Source organism: Salmo salar, chromosome 16, assembly GCF_965601325.2.
Source record: "Salmo salar chromosome 16, fSalSal1, whole genome shotgun sequence".
Lineage (NCBI taxonomy): Eukaryota > Metazoa > Chordata > Actinopteri > Salmoniformes > Salmonidae > Salmo > Salmo salar.
In genome coordinates, this window is record NC_138306.1 from 64,531,601 (window position 1) to 64,554,229 (window position 22,629).

At 42.8% G+C, this 22,629-nt stretch overlaps 1 protein-coding gene across 1 annotated transcript in view; it reads right to left on the minus strand.

Moving 5' to 3' along the window:
* LOC106574313 (alpha-1,6-mannosylglycoprotein 6-beta-N-acetylglucosaminyltransferase A) overlaps positions 1–22,629 on the minus strand; it is a 116,553-nt gene that overhangs the window by 9,631 nt on the left and 84,293 nt on the right. The window contains exons 11-14 of the mRNA XM_014150150.2: positions 19,820–19,953; positions 4,922–5,071; positions 823–969; positions 250–366 (exon numbers count right to left, since the gene is read on the minus strand). Of these exons, the coding sequence (XP_014005625.1) occupies positions 250–366; positions 823–969; positions 4,922–5,071; positions 19,820–19,953 (548 nt within the window). The remainder of the gene's footprint in view (positions 1–249; positions 367–822; positions 970–4,921; positions 5,072–19,819; positions 19,954–22,629) is intronic.

Below are 22,629 nucleotides of genomic sequence, written 5' to 3' on the forward strand. Positions count from 1 at the left end.
CTCTCACTTTGCTATTCTCAATTCATCTCTCTGTGAATTCATGTTATTCTTCTATTCTAACCAGGCCCCCTTGCAATTTGTGATCACGCTCTCTGCTTCCCTGACTGGTACAAGCGTATGTGTATCCGAGGCTTTAGGAAATGAGACTGGGAGAGTTTTCATTTCAGACTGTGCTAAAAGAATAGAAAGGAGAGAATGCGAGCAGGGAAACATGTATTATGCTTGTGTGGGTGTGTGTTTTAAGGGTACCTTCTGACTGAGGATTGAGCGGATGGCTCTCTCCACCTCTGCAGGGTTGTCGATGTTCACCGTCCACACGTGGGGCTGGCCAATATACACCTCAGCATATGGGTGCTGGGAGGTCAACTGCATGGGAACACATTTTTATTGAATTTCCTCAATGTGACTTCAGTATTGTCTGAGGTTGATGATTGATAGTGCACAATAATCTCTGGATAAGAGCATCTGCCAAACCTGCTATATTTGAGTCATTTAGCAGGTTTGGCAGATGCTCTTATCCAGAGATTATTGTGCACTATCAATCATTGGCTAAAAACAGGATCAAACAAACACGACACAGTAGTTCACTTCAATAGGAGAGCATTGAAGTCAAGTCACATCACAAGAAGAACTATCGTGCACACGCTCAACAAACTAGACCCTATCCTTCAACAAACACCAGACTGACTTATTACGGAGGACCTGTCATGAATAAAAGAAAGGAGAGGTAGCAGCACAGAAGGGAATAGAGGACTAGGTTGTCTCTCTCCCTCACACACACATGCTTTGACTGGGGTCCATGGGCAGAGTGGCGCCTCTCACCTCTCTCAGGGTGGGCTTGCCCTTGAAGAAGTCTGTGTTCTTGCTGCTCTTGGGAGGGGTGAACTTGGGGTTGAGGAAGGCACAGCCATTGGCTATGGCCTCTAGAGGGGCGGGGCCTTCGTAGGGGAAGGACAGGCCAACAAACAGCTGTGGAGAAAAAGGGCATTACATTTACATTGACATTTAGCAGATGCTATTGTCCAGAGCAACTTACAATCAATGCGTTCAACTAAGTTAAGTAGGAAACAACAACTACATATCACAGTTATTGCAAGACCCCATCAGCAGAATCAGTGCCAGGAAGAAAAAACTATTGCAGGTGTGAGTGCGAGAAATATTTTCCTCTTCTGAGAAATAAGAGGAGACACCTCTTACTTCCTGGAATTCCCACAGCCTTGTCTTTGTTTGTTTCCTCTGCACCAGCAGCAGACGGCTTTTATTGTTTTTTAACCATCCCTAAGTGTTCTGCTATAAAACTGGGTCGTAAAAGAGGGCTTCTCCTGTCTTGCTTTTGTGTGGTCTCTGTGTGTGTGTGTGTCGGCCCAAGGAGGGGCTAACGAGGAGTTCACACACATGGTAGAATGAAAACGTGCACACACAGACAAACAATGACCAGAGGAGGAAGTAAGGGGTGTGGGTGTTGTTAGGGATGGTCTCTGGATATGAGACTGCTGACCTGTTTTTACTTGGGAAAAAAACATATGCATGCCAGGGATAAAATGTTAGTGACTGAATTAGTCAGTGGTCATTATTAATTATTATTAAAAAAATTACAAATAAATATATAGTAGCAATAAAGATCTGTATTAAAAAAGCGGAATATTGGCATAGCCAGACTGTAAATAAGTGTGTAATGTTTTATGTACTTAACATTGAAGCCATCTCGTTCAAGCACTACTTGGCATTGATACAAGTACAGCAGCTACAGCACTTGTATTACTCGTACTACTCGCACTTCTCGTGAAAAACAACGCTCATCGCACAAATACGGTCCTGTCATTGGAGAGAAGAGGCCATGCCAATCACCCCAACAAAGACTCCACACACATACACAGAGGATAATAGAAAACCCATTGAGCTGGATGACCAAAGCAAATATCTGAGAGGCTCTTCTAACATGCTGGAACCAGAGGTGACTAGCCCGTGAAGCGTGCCACAATAATGTGTTTGTCTGAGGCCCCATTAGTAAAAAGAGAGCCATTGGCGCTGGGGTTGTTATAGCGGAGGGCCGGCGACGGCCACAATGGCTGGTCTGTGAGTCGGCGAGGGCCAGATCCCACCGGGTCAGTGCTGGCCCTGCCTGGGGAGACAGAGGGTCTCTTCAGTTCGGCCCACCGTTGGCAACACTGCTGTACATGGACTCTCCCATACCATCCCTTCTCTTCAGCCTATACCCATATCATCCTTTTCCTCAGCCACTGTACCTCACTACTCTCCTTAAGAGCGGGGTTTTGTTCCAGCCCTGCAGTAATACATCTACTTCATCTAATCATGGTCCAGTGTGAAATCCTTATCATGATTATTTAAAAATCAGGTGTGTTAGTGACGAGCTGGAGCAAAAGCCCGCAGTCCCAGGAGAGTAGCTCCCCGGAACCGGAGTTGGAGAACCCCAATGTAAACACTGAACAGCAGTGGGACAGACAGTAGATAGTATTGACTGCAGCTTTCAGCATTTTGTCAACAGGTGGCAGCAGAGGCTGACTGGTGGTGCTTACTCCCAGGCAAGACTGCAGCCCAGTGAGCCCATAGGCCTGACAAACAGCTGCTATTTATAGAGCAAACTCCTCTCAGACAGTGTAGTGTAGCATAGCACAGCATAGAATTGCACAGCATACAAAAGCATAGCGTAGCATATGCTAAATGGATATTGTGAGAAGGAATCTATAAAGGTGAGAAGTTGAGAGGCAACCAGGCTGTAAGTGCTTCAGATATCACTTAGAAAAGGTAGCTAGCGATGTGAAAGGGAAAAGTAGTGAATACAGTGACCTTCAATGAAATACTGTACTTGAACAACTTCAGAAGAAGAATGTGGTCATATGCCAGTATAAAGAAGGCAGAGACCTAGGAGAGAAAAGCCAGTGATCCAGCACTAAATACTGCAGAATAATGTATCACATTGGACTGTTATTTCCACAGAAGGGCACTTTTGCAATAGCATGGTTCTGGAGTGAAGTTTCCCCTAATAACAGAATAGATGCTTGCAAGCGTGTTACTGTACTATGCTGTGCACTGGACAAATAAACTCAGATTTGATTTTGTTCTAGGGTCAGCTTACCCTCCCTGAATCTTAACCATAACCATTAGTGGGGAAAATGCAAAACTGATCCAAGATCAGAATGTAGGGCCAACATCACCCTACTCCAGACCAATGCTTCATCTTGGACTGTTATTTCAATAGAAGGGCACTTTGCCATAGCATGACAGAGGAGATGAGCTGAACACATTTAACTGGTCTGAGGGATAGGCTGGCTATGCAAACAACCCATGGTTAAACCGTCTTCCCTGTGTGGAATGAGCAAATTGCATGTAGAGCGGGAGGACAATAATTGTAGCCTACTGTACTTCATTCTAGGTACAAAATTCTGTCTCTCAAGTCATAAAGAGATAATTAGGACCTTAGATCCAATGAAAGCGGGACAACATGGGCCCCGTCTTCGATACAGTTGTAAACGCAAGTTAGTGTACGTTTTAGGAGATTTAGTATTTAATTAGGATCCCCATTAGCTACAGCCAAAGCATTCAAATCAAATGTTATTGGTCACATACACGTGTTTAGCGGATGTCATTGCGAGTGTAGCGAAATGCTTGTCTTAATACCAATGCCATATAATATTATACTAGGGTAGTATAATGCTGGTTCATTGCCAACTCAATACAGTGCCTTCCACCCCTGCCCGGTTTTATACTGTATCTATGTATTACACGTCGTTCTGCCAAAAATCTCGTGGGAGCAATTAACACAAGCAATCTGTTAGCAGGTAAATGCTTTATTCATAAAGTGGAGCAGGGAGGAAAGCGTGGCTGGGAAACACCTTGCCTCGTTCTTCTTGTTATCTCAATAACACAATGCTGCTGCTAAACAGGTCTGAATTTATAGTGATTCATTAGCGCTCCCTCCGGGCTTCCAAACACCAGGTTAATGAGAAGATCTTGAAGATCTCCTCCCCTCTCTCCCTCTCCAACCAAAGATCTCCTCCACACTCTCTCCCTCTCCTTCCAAAGATCTCTGATCACTCTCTCTCTTCAAGCCTGACTCTTGCTAGTTTGATTTCCAGATTTTCCACAGTTTCTCCCGACAGGCTTGCACATAATCACAGCCTCTTTTCAGACTATTTAGGACAGTTACAGCCTGGCCCCAGATCTATTTGTGTGCACCACCATATGAGTGGGCTATACAGCAAAAACAGAGCAGTTGTGTGGCTTGAAAACAGGCAGTGTGGTTGGAGCTTCAGAGGGTCGTTGGGCTATACAGCGCAAACAGACCTGGGACGAGTTGTGTGGCTAGAAAACAGGCAGTGTGGTTGGAGGTACTTCAGAAGAAGTGAACCTTGAGCAGTTGCATTGTGTCACGAGCAGTGGCAGGTCTGGGCATGACATGAATGGAGGCCCTGGCTAGCATACGGCCCTGCTGAGGCACTTTGGCTGAGATCACTATGACTAATGAAGTGCTGAGAGATCCTGACACTCGCCTTGACACTTTGAGCGACGTCATTATGGCAGTGACATCATACACCATCCACTCACTGCGATGCATAGTGAAGTCACGGGGGGTGTCGCACTCCCAACAAACAGAGTGTCTGTATGAACGTCTTAGAACACTTATTGTTGTCTTTTTTCGTGAGTTTGTGTACATGCTGTGCATTGACAAACCAACTTTCCATCGGGGATAAATAAAGTATTTCTTATCTTATCAGGAACCAAGGCTTTTTTTTATGAGCAATCACGTCACTCTTAGCAATGATTTGGTACCTATGCCCCCGAGTCCTACAGTGTGGCAAGTGTGGTTCCTCTCGCTAGGGCAGGATTCTTCAACTCTGGTGTGTGTGTGTGTTTGCAAGCTCTCACCCGGTGTGTTTGTGTGCGTGTGTGTTGCTCTCACCTTGGTCTCCCTGAGGAGGAACTGCAGGTCACGGCCGCTCAGGATGCCGTAGTTTCTCACGTAGCTGGGCAAGTGCACAGTGCTGGTACCGTGCACAGTGGCGTGCACCTCCGTGTAGGTGTGGATGATGTCAAGGTAGGTCTTCTTGTCCTGAAACACACAGTAAGAAAACCACCAGTCAGTGAGACCCTACTACTGTACATATTGTAGTTCACACTGTGTATTGTACACAGTACATAACCTGGCCTCATCCATAGAGCTCTACGTTGATGTTGAGATTCTCAGAACAGGATTAAAGGAAACAAAGTATTATATTGTTATTGTATCTGGGACTCTGCCTCTAATCTGCAATGTACTCTTAAAAGTGGATGACACACAGACAACATAAAAACAATATCTGGTAACACTTAACTTAAATGCTGACAGGTAATGCATTATGATGTGGTTATAACGCATTGTAAGACTTGCATGGTCCCTTATGTCTTATTACCGTCTCCTTAAAATTATTTGGATTAAATAACAGCCATAACCTATTATGAGGCCTACTATAAGACATCATAAAGGTTCATACATGCTTATAACAATTCCCTCAAACTGGAAATGACTAGACTATTACAGCTGAGAGTAACACAGGAAATTATGTCAGGCAAGGAGCTCATTGCTGATAAGAGATGGCTCCTCGCTGGAGTAAACTGACTCAAAACACTTTCGAGCAAAACAAACGGAGAGAGTACTGTTGGATCAACGTGATCTCTCGCAAACAAAAGGGAGATAAGCAGAGAGCTCTGCGTCCCAAATGGCACCCTATTCCCTATAACGTGCACTCCTCTTGACTAGGGCGCATAGGGCTCTGGTCAAAAGTAGCGCACTATGCAGTAGGGAAAAGGGGACGCAAAAATACGTTTCAGGGAGAATGATGATGGAAACTAGTATCCACTGAGAGATGAAAGATGACTCATGCCTTAATTTCCTTCTCATTATCAAAACTGTAATCATGGATATTCATTGGGTTGGCGGCAATATACAGTAAACATTTTTTTTTAAAAGACAATATTATTAATTCGATTTGAGAAATCTTGATAATAACACTTTAGGTAGGTCTAATGTTTGCAACAATTTCCTGAGCCGTCATACCTAAATGCTTTGAATGGAGAACATTCCTAAAGTAGACCATCAGGTCGGCTAGTACTCCTCAGGCATATTTGTTCACTGCACTGCTCATAGAAAGACAAATGCAACAGTGAAGGATAGGATTCAGGAGACAGCAGACAGTGGGAGGTCGATAACCAGTTTGATCAACCATCGATTGTGACATCCTCCCCGGAGAAACCCCTAATGGTAGGCTGCGGCAGGGCTGCCGTTTAAACTGAAGCTAGGAACAAGAGACTGGAACAGCTGCTTTCCTCTCACCCACGCACGTACATCCTTCCAAGCAGCCCCCAGGTGTGCTCAGATAGTGGCAAACTGCGCTGGCACCACTCATTAGCAAGTCACTGCTGTCTGGGAAAAGGATTGAATGTAGGAGCATTCGGCAGTGTGTGGTGGTATCCAGCTTTTAAGAGAATGGGTTCACACACATCCAGGCCACGGAAGTTAAAGAATGCACATTCTCTATGACCTGGTTACAGCAACAACCATCTCTTCACGTTAAAAACTAACAATAGTGATACAAACATTCAAACAGTCACACCTTTTCCCCAAGTCTCCGACTCCTATACAAATGAACCTGCCAAGGCAGCCATTTCTGCCTGAAAGCTAATTATTTCTAAGCAAAGCAGGCTGGTACAGAGTAGAGGCCTTTTCAGATCCCGAAATTGAGATCAGAACCGAATTGGATACGCAAATTTCCAACCCGACAGGATCTGATCATTTAAAAAAAATCTGTTTCGAATACGTGTGGACCAGATCTTGCCCTGCAAGTCAGCACATTTTTTGGGGTCTTGTCTGGCAGTGAACATGTATTTTCAGTTGTAGGCCTATCTAAAATAATTTATTTGTGGTGTACAGCTTAGTATTTTCCTAATGACGTCCCTATAGTTGATTTAAACTAAAGGCAGGTTTATAGCCTGTTTGACCAGGAAGCCTACAATTCAAATAGGCTACGGAAGGATGGAGTCTCCTGCATTCCCACTAATTGCGATTTAAGGGAACATGTCGGCCTACCGTCCGGAGAGTTAATTAAAGATTCATAATTGAAGAGAGACGTTGTTCTGATATTTCTTATTCCATGCCTTACACAATCAATAAATTGGCAGCCTTTCAACATAAGGCTACAATATTTTCTGTCGATAGGCATAGGTTATCAGTGTACCACACAAGCACACACATGCACACAACATGAGCAGATTAACTTGGTCAAAATGTTTCTTTATTAAAGACTGTGTCGGTAACTCTGCATTATAGTCTAACCTATTTTGAGCAAAAGCCCTGAAACTAGGGTACGCTGACAAATAGCTTATCACTCGAGTCAATTAATATTAGTTAGCAAACTGAAAGAAAATAGCAAAATAGCCAACTAAATAGGAGAGCCCACATTTTTTAAATGTTTATCGCTCAGGTCTTACAAATATGGGTAACCCTTTTCTTCTCCATATACACAATGTGCATAAATGAGGCCCATACAACAATTTGCCTGTTGGTCTTTACTCCCTTTCATTCAGTTTCTTCTTCACATCAGCAAAAAACAACTCCATGTTTCAGAAACTCACTCTATGTAGCCTTTGGGGCAGCAGGTAGCCTAGTGGTTAGAGCATTGGGCCAGTAACAGAAAGGTTGCTTGCTCGAATCCCTGAACTGACGAGGTAAAAATCTGTCGTTCTGACCCTGAGCAAGGCAGTTAACCCACTGTTCCCCGGGTGCCGAAGAAGTGGATGTCGATTAAGGTAGCACCCCGAACCTCTGATTCAGAGGGGTTGGATTAAATGCGGAAGACACATTTCAGTTGAAGGCATTCAACCCTTTCCCTATAGGCTAATCACTATTTTCCGCTGCGTCCTTCTCCTCTCCCACAATAGTAGCCTATTTAACCCGCAGTGGCTCGTTTTCATGAAGCGAAAATGCAGTTTTGACCCCAAATTATATTTTGACATATTTGGTTAGATGAAAGGGGACCCACTGATAATCATTTAAGATAATAAAACGTAAATGTATGAAATGTGCATTTGTTGTTCAGGAACTAAACTCTTCAAATATAATTTAGGATCTGGTCAGTATTTCACATATTTTCACACAGGGATCTGAGGTTTAACTACAACATTCTGGATCCCGGGTCGGATCAAAGGTAATCGGGTCGGGTAGATCCGTGAAGACCTTTAGCACAGAGTAGTAGCTATGTCTCCAGCATCCTTTGACCTTCTAAGTCCAACACAAATCAATATTATAAACAACAGTCTAACTACCATACAAATCAATATCTTAGACAACATTCCCCCAAAAATTCTATGAAAATCCATATTCTAAACATTCCAAAAACAAATCAACCTGCCTACAAGCTAATTCTTTCTGAGCAAAGCAGGCTGATACAGAATGTCTCCAGCGCACACAGCATCCTTTGTTAGCTTTAGGAACAGGAAGGAGAACAGTGGAGTGACTACAGTACATCAGGCTCTCCTTTGAGTGTGTCTTACACAGGCCAGTCGCCCGGCCCCTAGGGATGCCCTATCAGATGCCTCCTGGCAGCCTGTTGTAATGGGAGCCTTAGAGTCTGAGTCCCAAATGGTGCACCCTATTCCCTATCTAGTGCACTACTTTTGACCAAAGCCCAATAGGCCTTGGTCAACAGTAGTGCACTATAAAGGGAATAGGTTGCCATTTGGGACTAGAGCAGAGATCCAGGCAGGGTGGACATGGCTACCTGTAATTAAATGGTGAAATGTCTACTCTCTAATATGTGTACCCCAGAGAGCTGGGGCTTGGATGGAGGGTTAGAGGAAGGTTACGGTAGAAGAGTGGAGAGTAGGAAGGAGTGGATTGTGTACACACACACACACACGAATGGCAAAAGTATGGAAATGGTGATGATGATATATGATTACAACAGTGAATCCCACAAAGTTACCGCAGTGCAGACTGATTGTTCATTCTCAGTGCCATGCCTATAAGGGGGTGAGGGCGGTTTAGGCCAGTAGTATGGCTACAGGCTAGGGCTTGGCTGTTTGTAGTCTAGCCCAAGCTGTCACAGAGAGAGGGGTACAGTAATATTCCCCACCGCTCCAGACTGCAGCCCTGACTGTCACATTAGACAGTCACAGAGCTGTTCCCCTGAGGCCTGCAGCTCAGTCTGGCTCCAACGGGGAGGGACAGTGACAAAGACCCACAGTAACATTGATGGCACCTGACGGGGGCTGCAGTGTGTGTGACCTGGATTCAAATACTATTTGGGGTATTTCAATTATTTTCAAAAGACATTTCGAAGTAAGTATTTGGATATTTTAGTATTTGAAGTAAGTCATATTGGAATGTATTTGGGAATACACTTTGAAAGTATTGGCATGTATTTGTCTGTGCATTTTTAAATACAAATATTTAAATACTCCATGCATTTGAACCCAGGTCTGTTTGGTCATAGGGGTATTTGAAGTAACGTATTTGGAAACAAGTATTTCAAAATAGTTTTAAATAGTAGGCTATATTTAAAAATAATAATTTGGCCACATTTGAAAAATACTCAAATACCCAGAAAATAAGTATTTCAAATACAAATGTACTTGAACCGGGGCGGAACTTTCACTAGGGACGAGGGGGTCATGTCCACAGGTCTGCTGTCGGTGTGTGAGGCCTGGTGTTTGCTGTATAGCAACAATATAGCTTACACTCTCTTAACTGGTTTGGTTTATTAAATGACTGGAGGGTCACTCATACCTTCTGTGCTGTTATTCTGAGAACTCCAGTCAGTTGAAACATGTAAAGCGTTGGTTGAGGATGGACATCACAAAAAAGGCATAAGCTATGTATACGTGAAGATATCATACAGCTAGGCCTATTTTCTCAAGATGGATACGGTTTTTGATACATCTTCATTTTTGATTAGCGTAACTATTTTCTTACGACAAATGTTTGTGATAAATGTGTGTGCATGCTTTCTAGTTGGTCTTGATCTGTAGTCTTGGATGGATTCAGTTATTTTTTGTCAAATATCTACACAAAATACTCTATACAGTCAAAGTGGAAGAAAAATAAAACACTGCTATATCTTGATAAAATAAGTATTTACCCCCTTGAGCCAATACATGTTAGAAACACCTTTAGTCTTTTGGGGTAAGTCTCTAAGACTGTGGATTGTGCAACATTTGCCCATTATTATTTAATCAAAATTCTTCAAAGCTCTGTCAAGTTGGTTGTCTTGCCATAGATTTTCAAGCAGATTTAAGTCAAAACTGTAAAATCGGGCCACTCAGGATCATTCACTAGAAAAAGCTAGAAAAGCAAAGGAGGGGAGGAAAGGAGGAAAGGAAAGGGAGATATCATAGGAGGAAAGGGATCTAGAAAAGAAAATTATGAAAGGGATCTAAGAAAGGAGGAAAGGAAATGATGTAGGAAATTAAAGCTAGAAATGGAGGAAAGGAGAGTCATCTCCTGCTTAGACCGAGGGTGTCCTAATATGGACACTATAGCCACATTTGTGGATTGTACAACATAAAACCAGTAGAAAAGAGAGTCTGAAAATTCTGTTAACAACAAATACAGATCCACAAGCAAATTTGTATGTGTAATTGCACATGCCACAGTTGTAAATTGTCCTGCTGAAAGGTAAATTCATCTCCCAGTGTCTGCTGGAAAGCAGACTGAACTAGGTTTTCCTCGAGGAGTTTGCCTGTGCTTAGCTCCATTCAGTTTATTTTTTATCTTGACACCCCCCCAGTCCTTAATCATTACAAGCATACCCATAACATGATGCAGCCCCCACTGTGCTGGAAAATATGGAGTGTGGTACTCAGTAATGTGTTGTATTTGCCTAAAACATAACACTTTATATTCAGGACAAAAAGTGATTTGCTTTGCCACATTTTTTGTAGTACTACTTTAGTGCCTTGTTGCAAACAGGATGTATGTTTTGGAATATTTGTATTCCGTACAGGCTTCCTTCTTTTACTATGTCAATTAGGGTAGTATTGTGGAGTAACTACAATGCTGTTGATCCATCCTCAGTTTTCTCCCATCACAGCCATTAAACTCTAAATGTTTTAAAGTCACCATTGGCCTAATGGTGAAATCCCTGAGTAGTTTCCTTCCTCTCCGGCAACTGAGTTAGGAAGGACACCTGTATCTTTTTAGTGACTGGGTGCATTGACACACCCTCCAATTGCCAAGAGTGTGCAAAACTGTCATCCAGGCAAAGGGTGGCTACTTTGAAGAATCTGTTTTTGGTTACTACATTATTCTATATGTGTTAGTTCATAGTTGATGTCTTTACTATTATTCTACAAATGTAGAAAATAGTAAAAATAAAGAAAAACCCTTGAATGAGTAGGTGTGTCCAAACTTTTGACTGGTACTGTATATTTACCAAATTAAGAGTTGAATCTCACTCCATAAAAGGTTCTTAAAAGAACATTATTCCAATTCAGTGTGTTTCTGGAATGAGGACACGCTGGTTTATTGTAAGTAACTAATACCTTCTGTGTTGTTTTGTTCAGAGAAATCCTGTCAATGTGTGTGTTTGTGTGAGAGTGTTTGTGTGAGTGTGTGCGCTAGTGTGCAAACACGAGTATGTGTGTGCGTGCAAGCACTGTGTGCCTCCCACCTTTAAATGAAAACTGAGGGACATTGACCCGAGGACCAAGATAATGAAGACAACATGATGTCAGGCTGACTTTGGTGAGGAAGCTGATTCACTGCCCTCCTTAGCCTTTATGGGGAGTAGTATTAGGGAAATAATCAAACCAGTACATCAGCTTGGGGCAGATGATCAAAACGAGAGAGGAGAGGTTTTTATTACATTGTAAATCACCTGGAAAAGTATGTGTGTGTGAATGTGTTCTGGGGTTGGGTTAAATGCGGAAGACACATTTCAGTTGAATACATTCAGTTGTATAACTGACTAGGTATCCCCTCTTTCCCTTTCTGAGGTTTTGTACTGTTTGACAAGACTGCGTTAGCCCATTGAGCTAAGCCTAAGAGGCCCTCGTGTTATGCAGGGCTCACCAGCATGTGCTGGGATACTGGGGTAGATTATTCTGGCAGTGGAGAGAACCTACCAAGTGTGAATACAACCCATGTACTCTCACAGGGGCAATATGACCTTACGCTAAATCATTTGTAATGGGTTATGAGCTTCATTGAATCCAATTAAAATAGAACCGCAGAGGCACAGGAGAGGAGCACTTCTTTGGTTTATAGTCAATCCATGAGTTGCTCTTTGATCACGGGATGAAATACTATAGAACAAAAATAAGTTGATGCTGGATAGTAAACAATGTAAAATATTTGATTACTTCTGGAAGTTTGTTTGCACAAAGGCTTTTCCAGCATTATTCACTATCCAGCATCAACTTATTTTTGTTCTAGAAAATAGAACTGCCTTCAAATGTAGAGAATCACGGCCCTTGGAATCTCCAGATACCGTATCTTGGTAAGTTTGTAAGTCTGTTCCTGAATCATCAGTCATTTGTTCTTTTTATTTAACTAGGCAAGTCAGTTAAGAAGAAATTCTTGTTTTACAATGACGGCCTACGTCGGCCAAACCCGGACGACACTGGGCCAATTGTGGGCTGCCCTATGGGACTCCCAATCACGGCCGGTTGTGATACAGCATATATATATATATATAAATAAAGTGAGTTTTTCTGTACAGCTAGAAGAATATGTGTGGGTTTGTTTGTAAGCCTGTGTATTTGTACGTGCTCACGCTAGTGTATGCGTCCTAGTGTGTCTGTGTGTGTGAGGGGCTCAGTGAGGAAAAATATGTCAAGGTTACATTGATGGATCTTTGTGCACTGGGAGGACTGTGGGCGCTGTCTGTCAGCCAACATTAGCATTTCAAACACCAGTGTCATCCTCCCCTGATCTAAGGCCAGGGGCCCTGTGTTTCTTTTTTATATCCCTCCCTCCCTCCCTCCAACTTTCTCTCTCCATCTCCATGTTCACACCCTCCCGCCGTCTCTCCTTCCCTACCTCTCCATCTTTCTCTCATCCACCCTCTCTCTGTCTATATTCTCACCGCACTTTCTATACTGAATAAAAATATAAACGCAACATGTAAAGTATTCATGAGCTGAAATAAAAGATCACAGAAATGTTCCATATTAACACAGCTTATTTCTCGCAAATTTTGTGCACAAAATTGTTTTAACCCTGTTAATGAGCATTTCTCATTTGCCAATATAATCCATCCATCTGACAGGAGTGGCACGTAGTTTTTAGAGAATTTGGCAGTAAATCCACCCGGACTAAAAAAAAAACACACCAGCCCAGGACCTCCAAATCTGTCTTATTCACCTGCTGGATCGTCTGAGACCAGGCACCAGGACAGCTGCTGAAACTGAGGAGTATTTCTGGCTGTAATAAAGCACTTTAGTGGGGAAAAACTGGGCCTGGCTCCCTACTGTGTTGTCCTATGCACTCCCAGGACCACCCATGGCTGCACCCCTTCCCAGTCATGTGAAATCCATAGATTAGGGCCAAATGAATTACGTATATAAACTGTAACTCAGCAAAATCGTGAAATTGTTGCATGTTGCACTTATATTTTTGTTCAGTATATATGGTTTGCATACAATCACTCTCTCGTGTATTCAATTACTCACACAGCCTCAACCACCTAATCTCACAAGAGTCAAACAACTGCTGTTTCAGAGTGCGCAGAGCCGCAGCCAACAGTCACCCTTCATTCTTCCTCGGTGAGTGTGCTCGGCTCAAGCCGGGTTGCCATGGCAACGGCTCCTTGAGAGGCCTGCTTTTTGGCTGCTTGGTTATCACCTTCCCTCTCCTACTTCAAACATGTCTGTGACTGTTCGAGACGACCTGGTAGATTCAACCAGTTTGCATTGCAGCTCTTGGGCAATGTTGGTGGTTTTGTTTAGGGCTATTAACCTGAGGGTTGCTGCTTCGCATCCCACGGCTGACCTGGACAATGTAAAGGGAGTGAGCCAGCAGCCAAAGGCATCAGTATCCCATGTGCTACCTACTGCCGTTGTGCACTTGAGGAGTAAGACATTTAAGTGATAATGCCAGAGAAGCCAGTGTTTGGAGGATATATTGGCACAAGTGTTGTTAGACCCAAGTTAGTCGAGGGCCGGCCAACCGTGCCAATATATTCTAAACAAATTAATTCAAAATGAAAAGCTGACATGTTTTGAGTCAATAAGTATTCAACCCCTTTGTTATGGCAAGCCTAAATAGGTTCAGGGGTAAACATTTGCTTAACAAGTTACATAATAAGTTGCATGGACTCACTGTGTGTAATAGTGTTGAACATGATTTTTGAATGACTACCTCATCTCTGTACCCCACACATACAGATAATTGTAAGGTCCCTCAGTCGAGCAGTAAATTTCAAACACAGATTCAACCACAACGACCAGGGTTGTTTTCCAATGCCTCGCAAAGGGCACCTGTTGGTAGATACGTAAAAATAAAAAAAGCAGACATTGAATCCCTTTCAGCATGATGAAGTTATTAATTACACTTTGGATGGTGTATCAATATACCCAGTCACTACAAAGATACAGGCCTCCTTTAAAACAGTAACAGAGTTTAATGGCTGTGATAGGAGAAAACTGAGGATAGATCAACATCACTGTAGCTACTACACAATACTAACTTAACAGAGTGAAAAAAAGTAAGTCTATAACATTTCAAAACATGCATCCTGTTGGCAACAAGGCACTAAAGTAATACTGTAAAGAAAGAATGTGGCAAAGCAATTCACTTTTTGTCCTGAATACAAAGTGTTAAGTTCAGTGCAAATCCAATACAACACATTAAAATCCTAAAGGAGATCCTGGTTCAGTCTGCTTTCTAGCGGACACTGGGAGATTAATTCACTTTTCAGCAAGACAATTTCATTTCGGTTGACCTATTGACATTTCTTTGTATATATCCATACAAATTATGCCGATTCATGATTTCATAAAGCGGTTTGTCTTGTCCTTTCATGTTAATTCTCAAAATGGGACAGTGGAGATTGAATTTCAATATTGAAACCATGTTGCAAAGGTTGGAGAGACATACAGCAAGGTTTTTACAAATCTCCGCTGTTGAAAACCAAGGCTAGTCGAAAAGAAAGGGGAGATGATGTCAAGATGTTTTTTTTACAGTAGAGATCAAGTTTATAAATTGCCTGGTTGGGATGATGAGAGAGTGGATTGTGCAGTGAGATGGAACAGTAAAAAGGCATTTCAACATCATAGCCTTGGCAGGAGTTAACTCGTGAAATAGACACCGGCTAGAACGCGGTTTTAACCAATAGGCATCCACGATTAGAACCACCCGTTGTATAATGTAGTACACCACCGTCTCAAATGACACCTACAGTTGAAGTCGGAAGTTTACATACACTTAGATTGGAATCATTAAAACTCGTTTTTCAACCACTCCACAAATGTCTTGTTAACAAACTATAGTTTTGGCAAGTCGGTTAGGACATCTACTTTGTGCATGACACAAGTAATTTTTCCAACAATTGTTTACAGACAGATTTCACTTATAATTCACTGTATCACAATTCCAGTGGGTCAGAAGTTTACATACACTAAGTTGACTGTGCCTTTAAACAGCTTGGAAAATTCCAGAAAATGATGTCATGGCTTTAGAAGCTTCTGATTGATATCAATTAGCCTATTGGAGGTGTACCTGTGGATGTATTTCAAGGCCTACCTTCAAACTCAGTGCCTCTTTGCTTGACATAATGGGAAAATCTAAAGAAATCTGCCAAGCCCCCAGAAAAAACATTGTAGACCTCCACAAGTCTGGTTCATCCTTGGAAGCAATTTACAAACGCCTGAAGGTACCACGTTCATCTGTACAAACAATAGTACGCAAGTATAAACATCATGGGACCACGCAGCCCTCATACCACTCAGGAAGGAGACGTGTTCTGTCTCCTAGAGATGAACGTACTTTGGTCCGAAATGTGCAAATCAATCCCAGAACAATAGCAAAGGACCTTGTGAAGATGCTGGAGGAAACAGGTACAAAAGTATCTATATCCACAGTAAAACGAGTCCTAGATCGGCATAACCTGAAAGGTCGCTCAGCAAGGAAGAAGCCACTGCTCCAAAACCGCCATAAAAAGCCAGACTACGGTTTGCAACTGCACATGGGGACAAAGATCATACTTTTTGGAGAAATGTCCCCTGGGCTGATGAAACAAAAATAGAACTGTTTGCCCATATTGACCATCGTTATGTTTGGAGGAAAAAGGGGGAGGCTTGCAAGCTGAAGAACACCATCCCAACCGTGAAGCACGGGGGTGGCAGCATCATGTTGTGGGAGTGCTTTGCTGCAGGAGGGACTGGTGCACTTCACAAAATAGATGGCATCATGAGGTAGGAGAATTATGTGGATATATTGAAGCAACATCAGTCAGGAAGTTAAAGCTTGGCCGCAAATGGGTCTTCCAAATGTACAATGACCCCAAGCATACTTCCAAAGTTGTGGCAAAATGGCTTGAGGAAAACAAAGTCAAGGTATTGGAGTGGCCATCACAAAGCCCTGACCTCAATCCTATAGAACATTTGTGGGTAGAACTGAAGAAGTGTGTGCGAGCAAGGAGGCCTACAAACCTGACTCAGTTACACCAGCTCTGTCAGGAGGAATGGGCCAAAATTCACCCAACGTATTGTGGGAAGCTTGTGGAAGGCTACCCGAAATGTTTGACCCAAGTTAAACAATTTAAAGGCAATGCTACCAAATACTAATTGAGTGTATGTAAACTTCTGACCCACTGGGAATATAATGAAAGAAATCAAAGTTGAAATAAATAATTCTCTCTACTATTATTCTGACATTTCACATTCTTAAAATAAAGGAATGTGAAATGTGAAAAACTGAGTTTAAATGTATTTGGCTAAGGTAAACTTCAGACTTCAACTGTATGTTCATAGGGAAAAGAAGGTCTGAAGGTTGATGTTATGGAAATGGCACCTTGATAAGTTCCTGCATTGGAGTTAACAGCCTACCTTTACTTCATCTTTCATTGCAGTTAACTAGTACCAAATCATACCAGACCTTTTATTTATTCATTAACTCAAAACAAAACCATTGTGTAGCCCAAGTAATAAATTATAAATTTTGCTCTAATTGAGATCGAATACTTAGGCAACACATTTACTAGCACGAGAGCAGCGATATGCATGGAGGCACTCCAGACAGCAAGAATAGTGGATTATTCTCATTAGAGTTTGCCGGTGAAATGATCTGAAAGTTGTGTTTGAGTATGTAGACCACACAGTGACGGCAGACAGATGCCTCCTCTGCTGTGCCTAATTACATTTAAAGCCACTCATAAAGCCGATAAATCTCTCCTATATGGATACAGCAATTACCGTCCATTCTGTACCCGTTATAAATCAGACCTCCGCACAAAATTGCTGCACCACAAACGGCACCCTATTCCCTACATAGCGCACTACTTTGGACCAGGGTGCCATTTGGGACTTAAACGGCTCCATTCACACACCTGCAGAGAGGGGAAGAGAGGCTAGCGGTGCACTTCTGCATACTGATAAGAGACAGGGAATATTCCCCTCAGTGAAGAGCTTCTGGGTTCTGTGTGACATTACATGGGAAAAACAAATGACCATCAGAGACAAAGCGATTGGAGGCAATGACGTTTGTTTGGTCACTGAATGTTGTTAAAGTCGCAAAGGCACTTGGTACTAGATGTCTCACTACACAGGACCTCTGACCTCTTATTTTTGTAAGCCCACCCCTCATGTTCTAGCCTTGTAGGGAACAGTAAATACCACAATCCCAGGATATGAGGGAGTTGAAAGGCTGTTTCCTGGTTTCCTTGATGACAAGCAAATAGCCGACCAGGTTTCGTGACATCATCCCAGTAGTCCCTCACAAGGCAATGCAGCCAGCCCCCGCAGATTCGGGGAGGGAATGTGCGAGGGAGGCCTTTTCTCCTCATGTTCATTCATTACCAGACTCCTCTGAAATGGCTGTTTAATTCAAAACTGAGGTAATGAACACGATGGGGTGTCTGATTAGCTGCTAATGTTTTTCAAGGAGAAGTGATGGGAGTTTGGCACTCTGCCCTTTAAGAGAGACTAAATGGCCCACTGTGCTGTGCCACATGCGGGTTTGAGAGAGCGTGTGGCAAGCCGCACTACATGGTTAATATAGGGCTGTTGTGTTAGACAAATAAATGTTGTGTGTGATTGCTGGTTCTGCAAGACATGGTAATTTCTTTGTGTGGTAACAGACCTGAGTTCAAATAGCATGTTGTTGTTGAATGATCTGGCACAATGGCACCAATCGAGTAGTCCCGAAAGTGCAAATGCGCATCTGATACACCAGGCTCAATCTAATACACCTTTGAGAGAAAATAAATACTATTTCAACCAAGGTCTATATCCCCAGGAATATGTACTTCATCCCTTAACCTGTATGACCAGGTTGGGTTGTGGGTGGCATGACTGGCATCTCACAACTCTCATCTGCCGACTTTGTGTCAGCTGATTATGATAAAAGCTAGGCGTTGTTCGCCACAGATCTGAAATTACCTCGGCTTTTTTATTTGTAGAATCTGCTTCCGCCTGAGTTCCTCTGGTTGCATCCAAAATGGCACCCTATTCCCTTTATAGTGCACTACTTTTGGCCAGGGCCCATTTGGGATGCACAACCTGTGTGTTAGACCTCCGAAAGATGGCTGGCTTAAAAATGTTCCAACCAGCTTCTTTACAATGTTTGTCATCATCGCAGCCCTTGTCAAGTCTCACCAAGACATACAGAGTAGGCAGTAATCCAACAATGTGTAATGTGCCAACGAGCGAATCGTACGCAAAACGCTTGTGTAGTTACAATCGCTAAACCCTTTATGTCTTAGATGAAATAATCCCTGCGACAATGCCTCTGTACAACAGAGTCTGAGTTGGAATATATTATAACTAATCAGAGAGTAGAGCTGAATTCAACTATTTATCAACATAATAATCAGAAACCCGGGAATATGGTTTCTAAAGGAACACTACTAGTCTCCATTAAATCTCCCAAAAACTTTGCCCAAGGTTTTAAAAGTGTTCCAGTGACTTTCTTTCAAGAGTTGAGGAACTGGGTTACAATAGATTCCATACGCCGGTTCCCAAGAACTTATGGTGTAGCGTGTCTGGTGCTTTCATCTTGAAAGGCATTCTGTGCAAAGCAAGGCTCAGTCACTACAGTCTCCTTAAAAGCATCCACAGTGTTGTCTATTTCCCTGTGATCAAGGGATGGGACCAGTTTCCTATTGAACTCAACTGAGCAGCACTTCCTTCTCTTTGAGCTCTATTCTAGTAGTGTTGATGTCTGGGAACTAGATCACTCATCATTTGTTGTTCTAAACAAGGTGAGTCTCCAGTTGGTGACATGATATTCAAAATTCCAACTGAAGAACACTACTCTACCATATTCAGCTTCACCCTCAATGCTGATGTAGACAAAGGCATATATTTTTGTCCACGACAAAACGTTACCACTGCTCCCAAATAACTAAGAGCTGAGCAGAGTTTGTACACAATGTAAATAACATTATAATAAATGCTATGTAGCAGACACTTTTTCCCAAAGCGACTTACAGTAGAGTGAGTGCATACATACATTTTAAGTATGAGGGTGATCAGATTTCAACGTCAGACAACACCAAGACACATTAGGCACCCCCAAGAGTCAATGTTTAATTTGAACACTGCCGGAGTTTAACTCAAAACCTTGGCTATGCCAGCCACAAGGGATACACGAGCTGAAGCGCCGTACCTTCCAGAAGTTGTCCACCTTGCCGTAGACCAGCGACTGGTTCTGCCGCTTGACTTCGTCAATGTGGCGGATGTCGCTGGCGTTCAGGTGTTGCTCCACCACAAAGCCCAGGAAGCTGTTGTCTGGCGTGTGGGCTGCAGGGGAAATAAACCACACAATATAACTGTCATTACACAGCTCAACTGGGATCACAATGATTATAGTACTGAAGCTAGTTAGTTCACATTCATTCATTTATATACAGAAAAAGGAAAACAAGCCACAAACACAGGCTGTCATTGTACAGTTAATGGGGAACACGATGATTATAGGTGGGTGATGTTAGTTCATTAAAAAAAGCAATTCAATTGCCAGCACCTTATCGCTATGAGATTTGCATAGGACAACAACTATTTTTCTCTACATTAGTTGATTGATTCATGCATATGCTGTACAGAAACGAGTGAATAGCATGACAATAGGCCTAATGATTAGGCCTATGAGTAGGCTATCTGTTTTGTTAGTGAAGTGGTTGTCTGACTCATGCCTAGAAGTGGAAAGTAAATATGAGGCTTATGTTAACCAATGAACACAGTTCCACATAGAAATGTGAAGTGGTGCGCCGGAGTCTGGCACAGCGGTAACGCTCCCAAATCCGGACCACACGTGCCCCCATGGAGACGGGTGTTTTGAGTCCCGGCTCAGCGAACTGTCTATTCCTTAAATCATTTCTGTGCCCCTCTCGCTCTCCCTCCTTATCTGTATCTACATCTGTCCCATCATAAAACAATACAATTATGTAAGGGAATCTCCAGAATAAAAAAAGAAAAGGTCATATGTTAATTAAATGTGAATTGATGATTTAACGTTCTACGATTAGAGCCTTAGTACTCCATTTCTTCGTGGCGAAATGGATGGTGGTACTGTAACTATGGAAATGAGCTTGGCAACAGGTCAGAAATGGGCAACGGCACAAACAGAGATTTGAAAATTAAGACAATGTAAGACTCGGATAGTGCAAATTATAAAAAGAATAGGGGCTTCCGTGACCCCCCCCCAAAAAGCCAACAAAAATCGAATTGAAATAAAACTAGGTTGGGTCCCAAAGCCCACATGGCAGTACACTTTTGACCAATGCCCTGTATGCTGGTCCTATGGGGCCTGGTCAAAAGCAGTGCACTATATAGGGGAAGGGGTGCTATTTGGGATGCTTCTCATCCTGACTCTCTGGGCTTTGCTTGATGGACTTGGACCATCTGAAGTGTATCCCTCTTACAGACCTACACTACATTCTCTGCCTCTAAAAAGGGGAGGGGAGGGTTTTAGGCTACATGTAGCATCCTGTTCCTTCTCCACTGGGCCTGTTAAGTTGTTGCATGAAGCCATGTGTGGAAGTGATTTAATATACGCTCCTCGAGAGAGTTTACTGATATTTTAGAGCCATTGCAGAGCGCCAGTAAATCGTGTGCAGAGACGACGTGCTGGGGGAGAAACTCACGGCCGCCACGCGATGTGGTGATAATAGAGGCCGGCCTCCCTCCGAGCCGACTGAGAAGGAGGAAAAGTGGGTGGAGAGAGGGAGCTGCCGTCAGTCTCTACGGCCCAGGTGGGAAAGGGATGTGTTAGGACAACATGAGTTAAATCTTTCAACACAGCAGAGAGCATTCCTCAAGACGAGCGGGGATGGGATGTGCTCTGCATGCTCCCCCTCCTCTCCCCCCGATTGCCATGTAGGAAAGACGGCGATGTCATCTATAAAATAGCTTCCAATACTCTACTCAGCAAACTGGATGCAATCTATCACAGTGCCATCCGTTTTGTTACCAAAGCCCCTTATACCACCCACTACTGCGACCTGTATGCTCTAGTCTGCTGGCCCTCGCTACATAAGTCTATAATAGGTAAAGCTCCGCCTTATCTCAGCTCACTGGTCACGATAACACCCACCCGTAGCACGCGCTTCAGCAGGTATATCTCACTGGTCATCCCCAAAGCCAACACCTCCTTTGGCCGCCTTTCCTTCCAGTTCTCTGCTGCCAGTGACTGGAACGAATTGCAAAAAAAAAAAAATACAATTGCTGAAGCTGGAGACTTATATTTCCCTCACTAACTTTAAACATCAGCTATCTGAGCAGCTAACCGATCACTGCAGCTGTACATAGTCCATCTGTAAATAACCCACCCAATCTACCTACCTCATCCCCATACTGTTTTTATTTATTTTCTGCTCTTTTGCACACCAGTATCTCTACTTGCACATCATCATCTGCTCATCTATCACTCCAGTGTTAATCTGCTAAATTGTAATTACTTTGCGACCATGGCCTATTTATTGCCTACCTCCTCGGGCCATTTGCACACACTGTATATAGACTTTATTTTTTTTCTATTGTGTTATTGAATGTACGCTTGTTTATTCCATGTGTAACTCTGTTGTTGTTTGTGTCACACTGCTTTGCTTTATCTTGGCCAGGTTGCAGTTGTAAATGAGAACTTGTCTCAACTAGCCTACCTGGTTAAACAAAGGCAAAAAAAAGATATATATCAATTTTTAAAACGTAGGTTGTGTCTGAAATGGCCCCCTATTAAAGATGTTGTGCACTACTTTTGACCAGGGTCTGTGGCACCCTATTCCCTATATAGTGCACAACTTTTGATTAAAGGTCTGGGGGGGGACTAGTGCACTAAAGGGAATAGCTAAAGGGAATAGGTCACCAACCCCCCCTGTAGTTAGATACCTATTCCAAAACCTTCCTTTACTGTTACATGTGAAAGAGCCTGTTTAAAAAAATTATAATCGTACAAATAATTTTTCCAAATAATAATAGCGC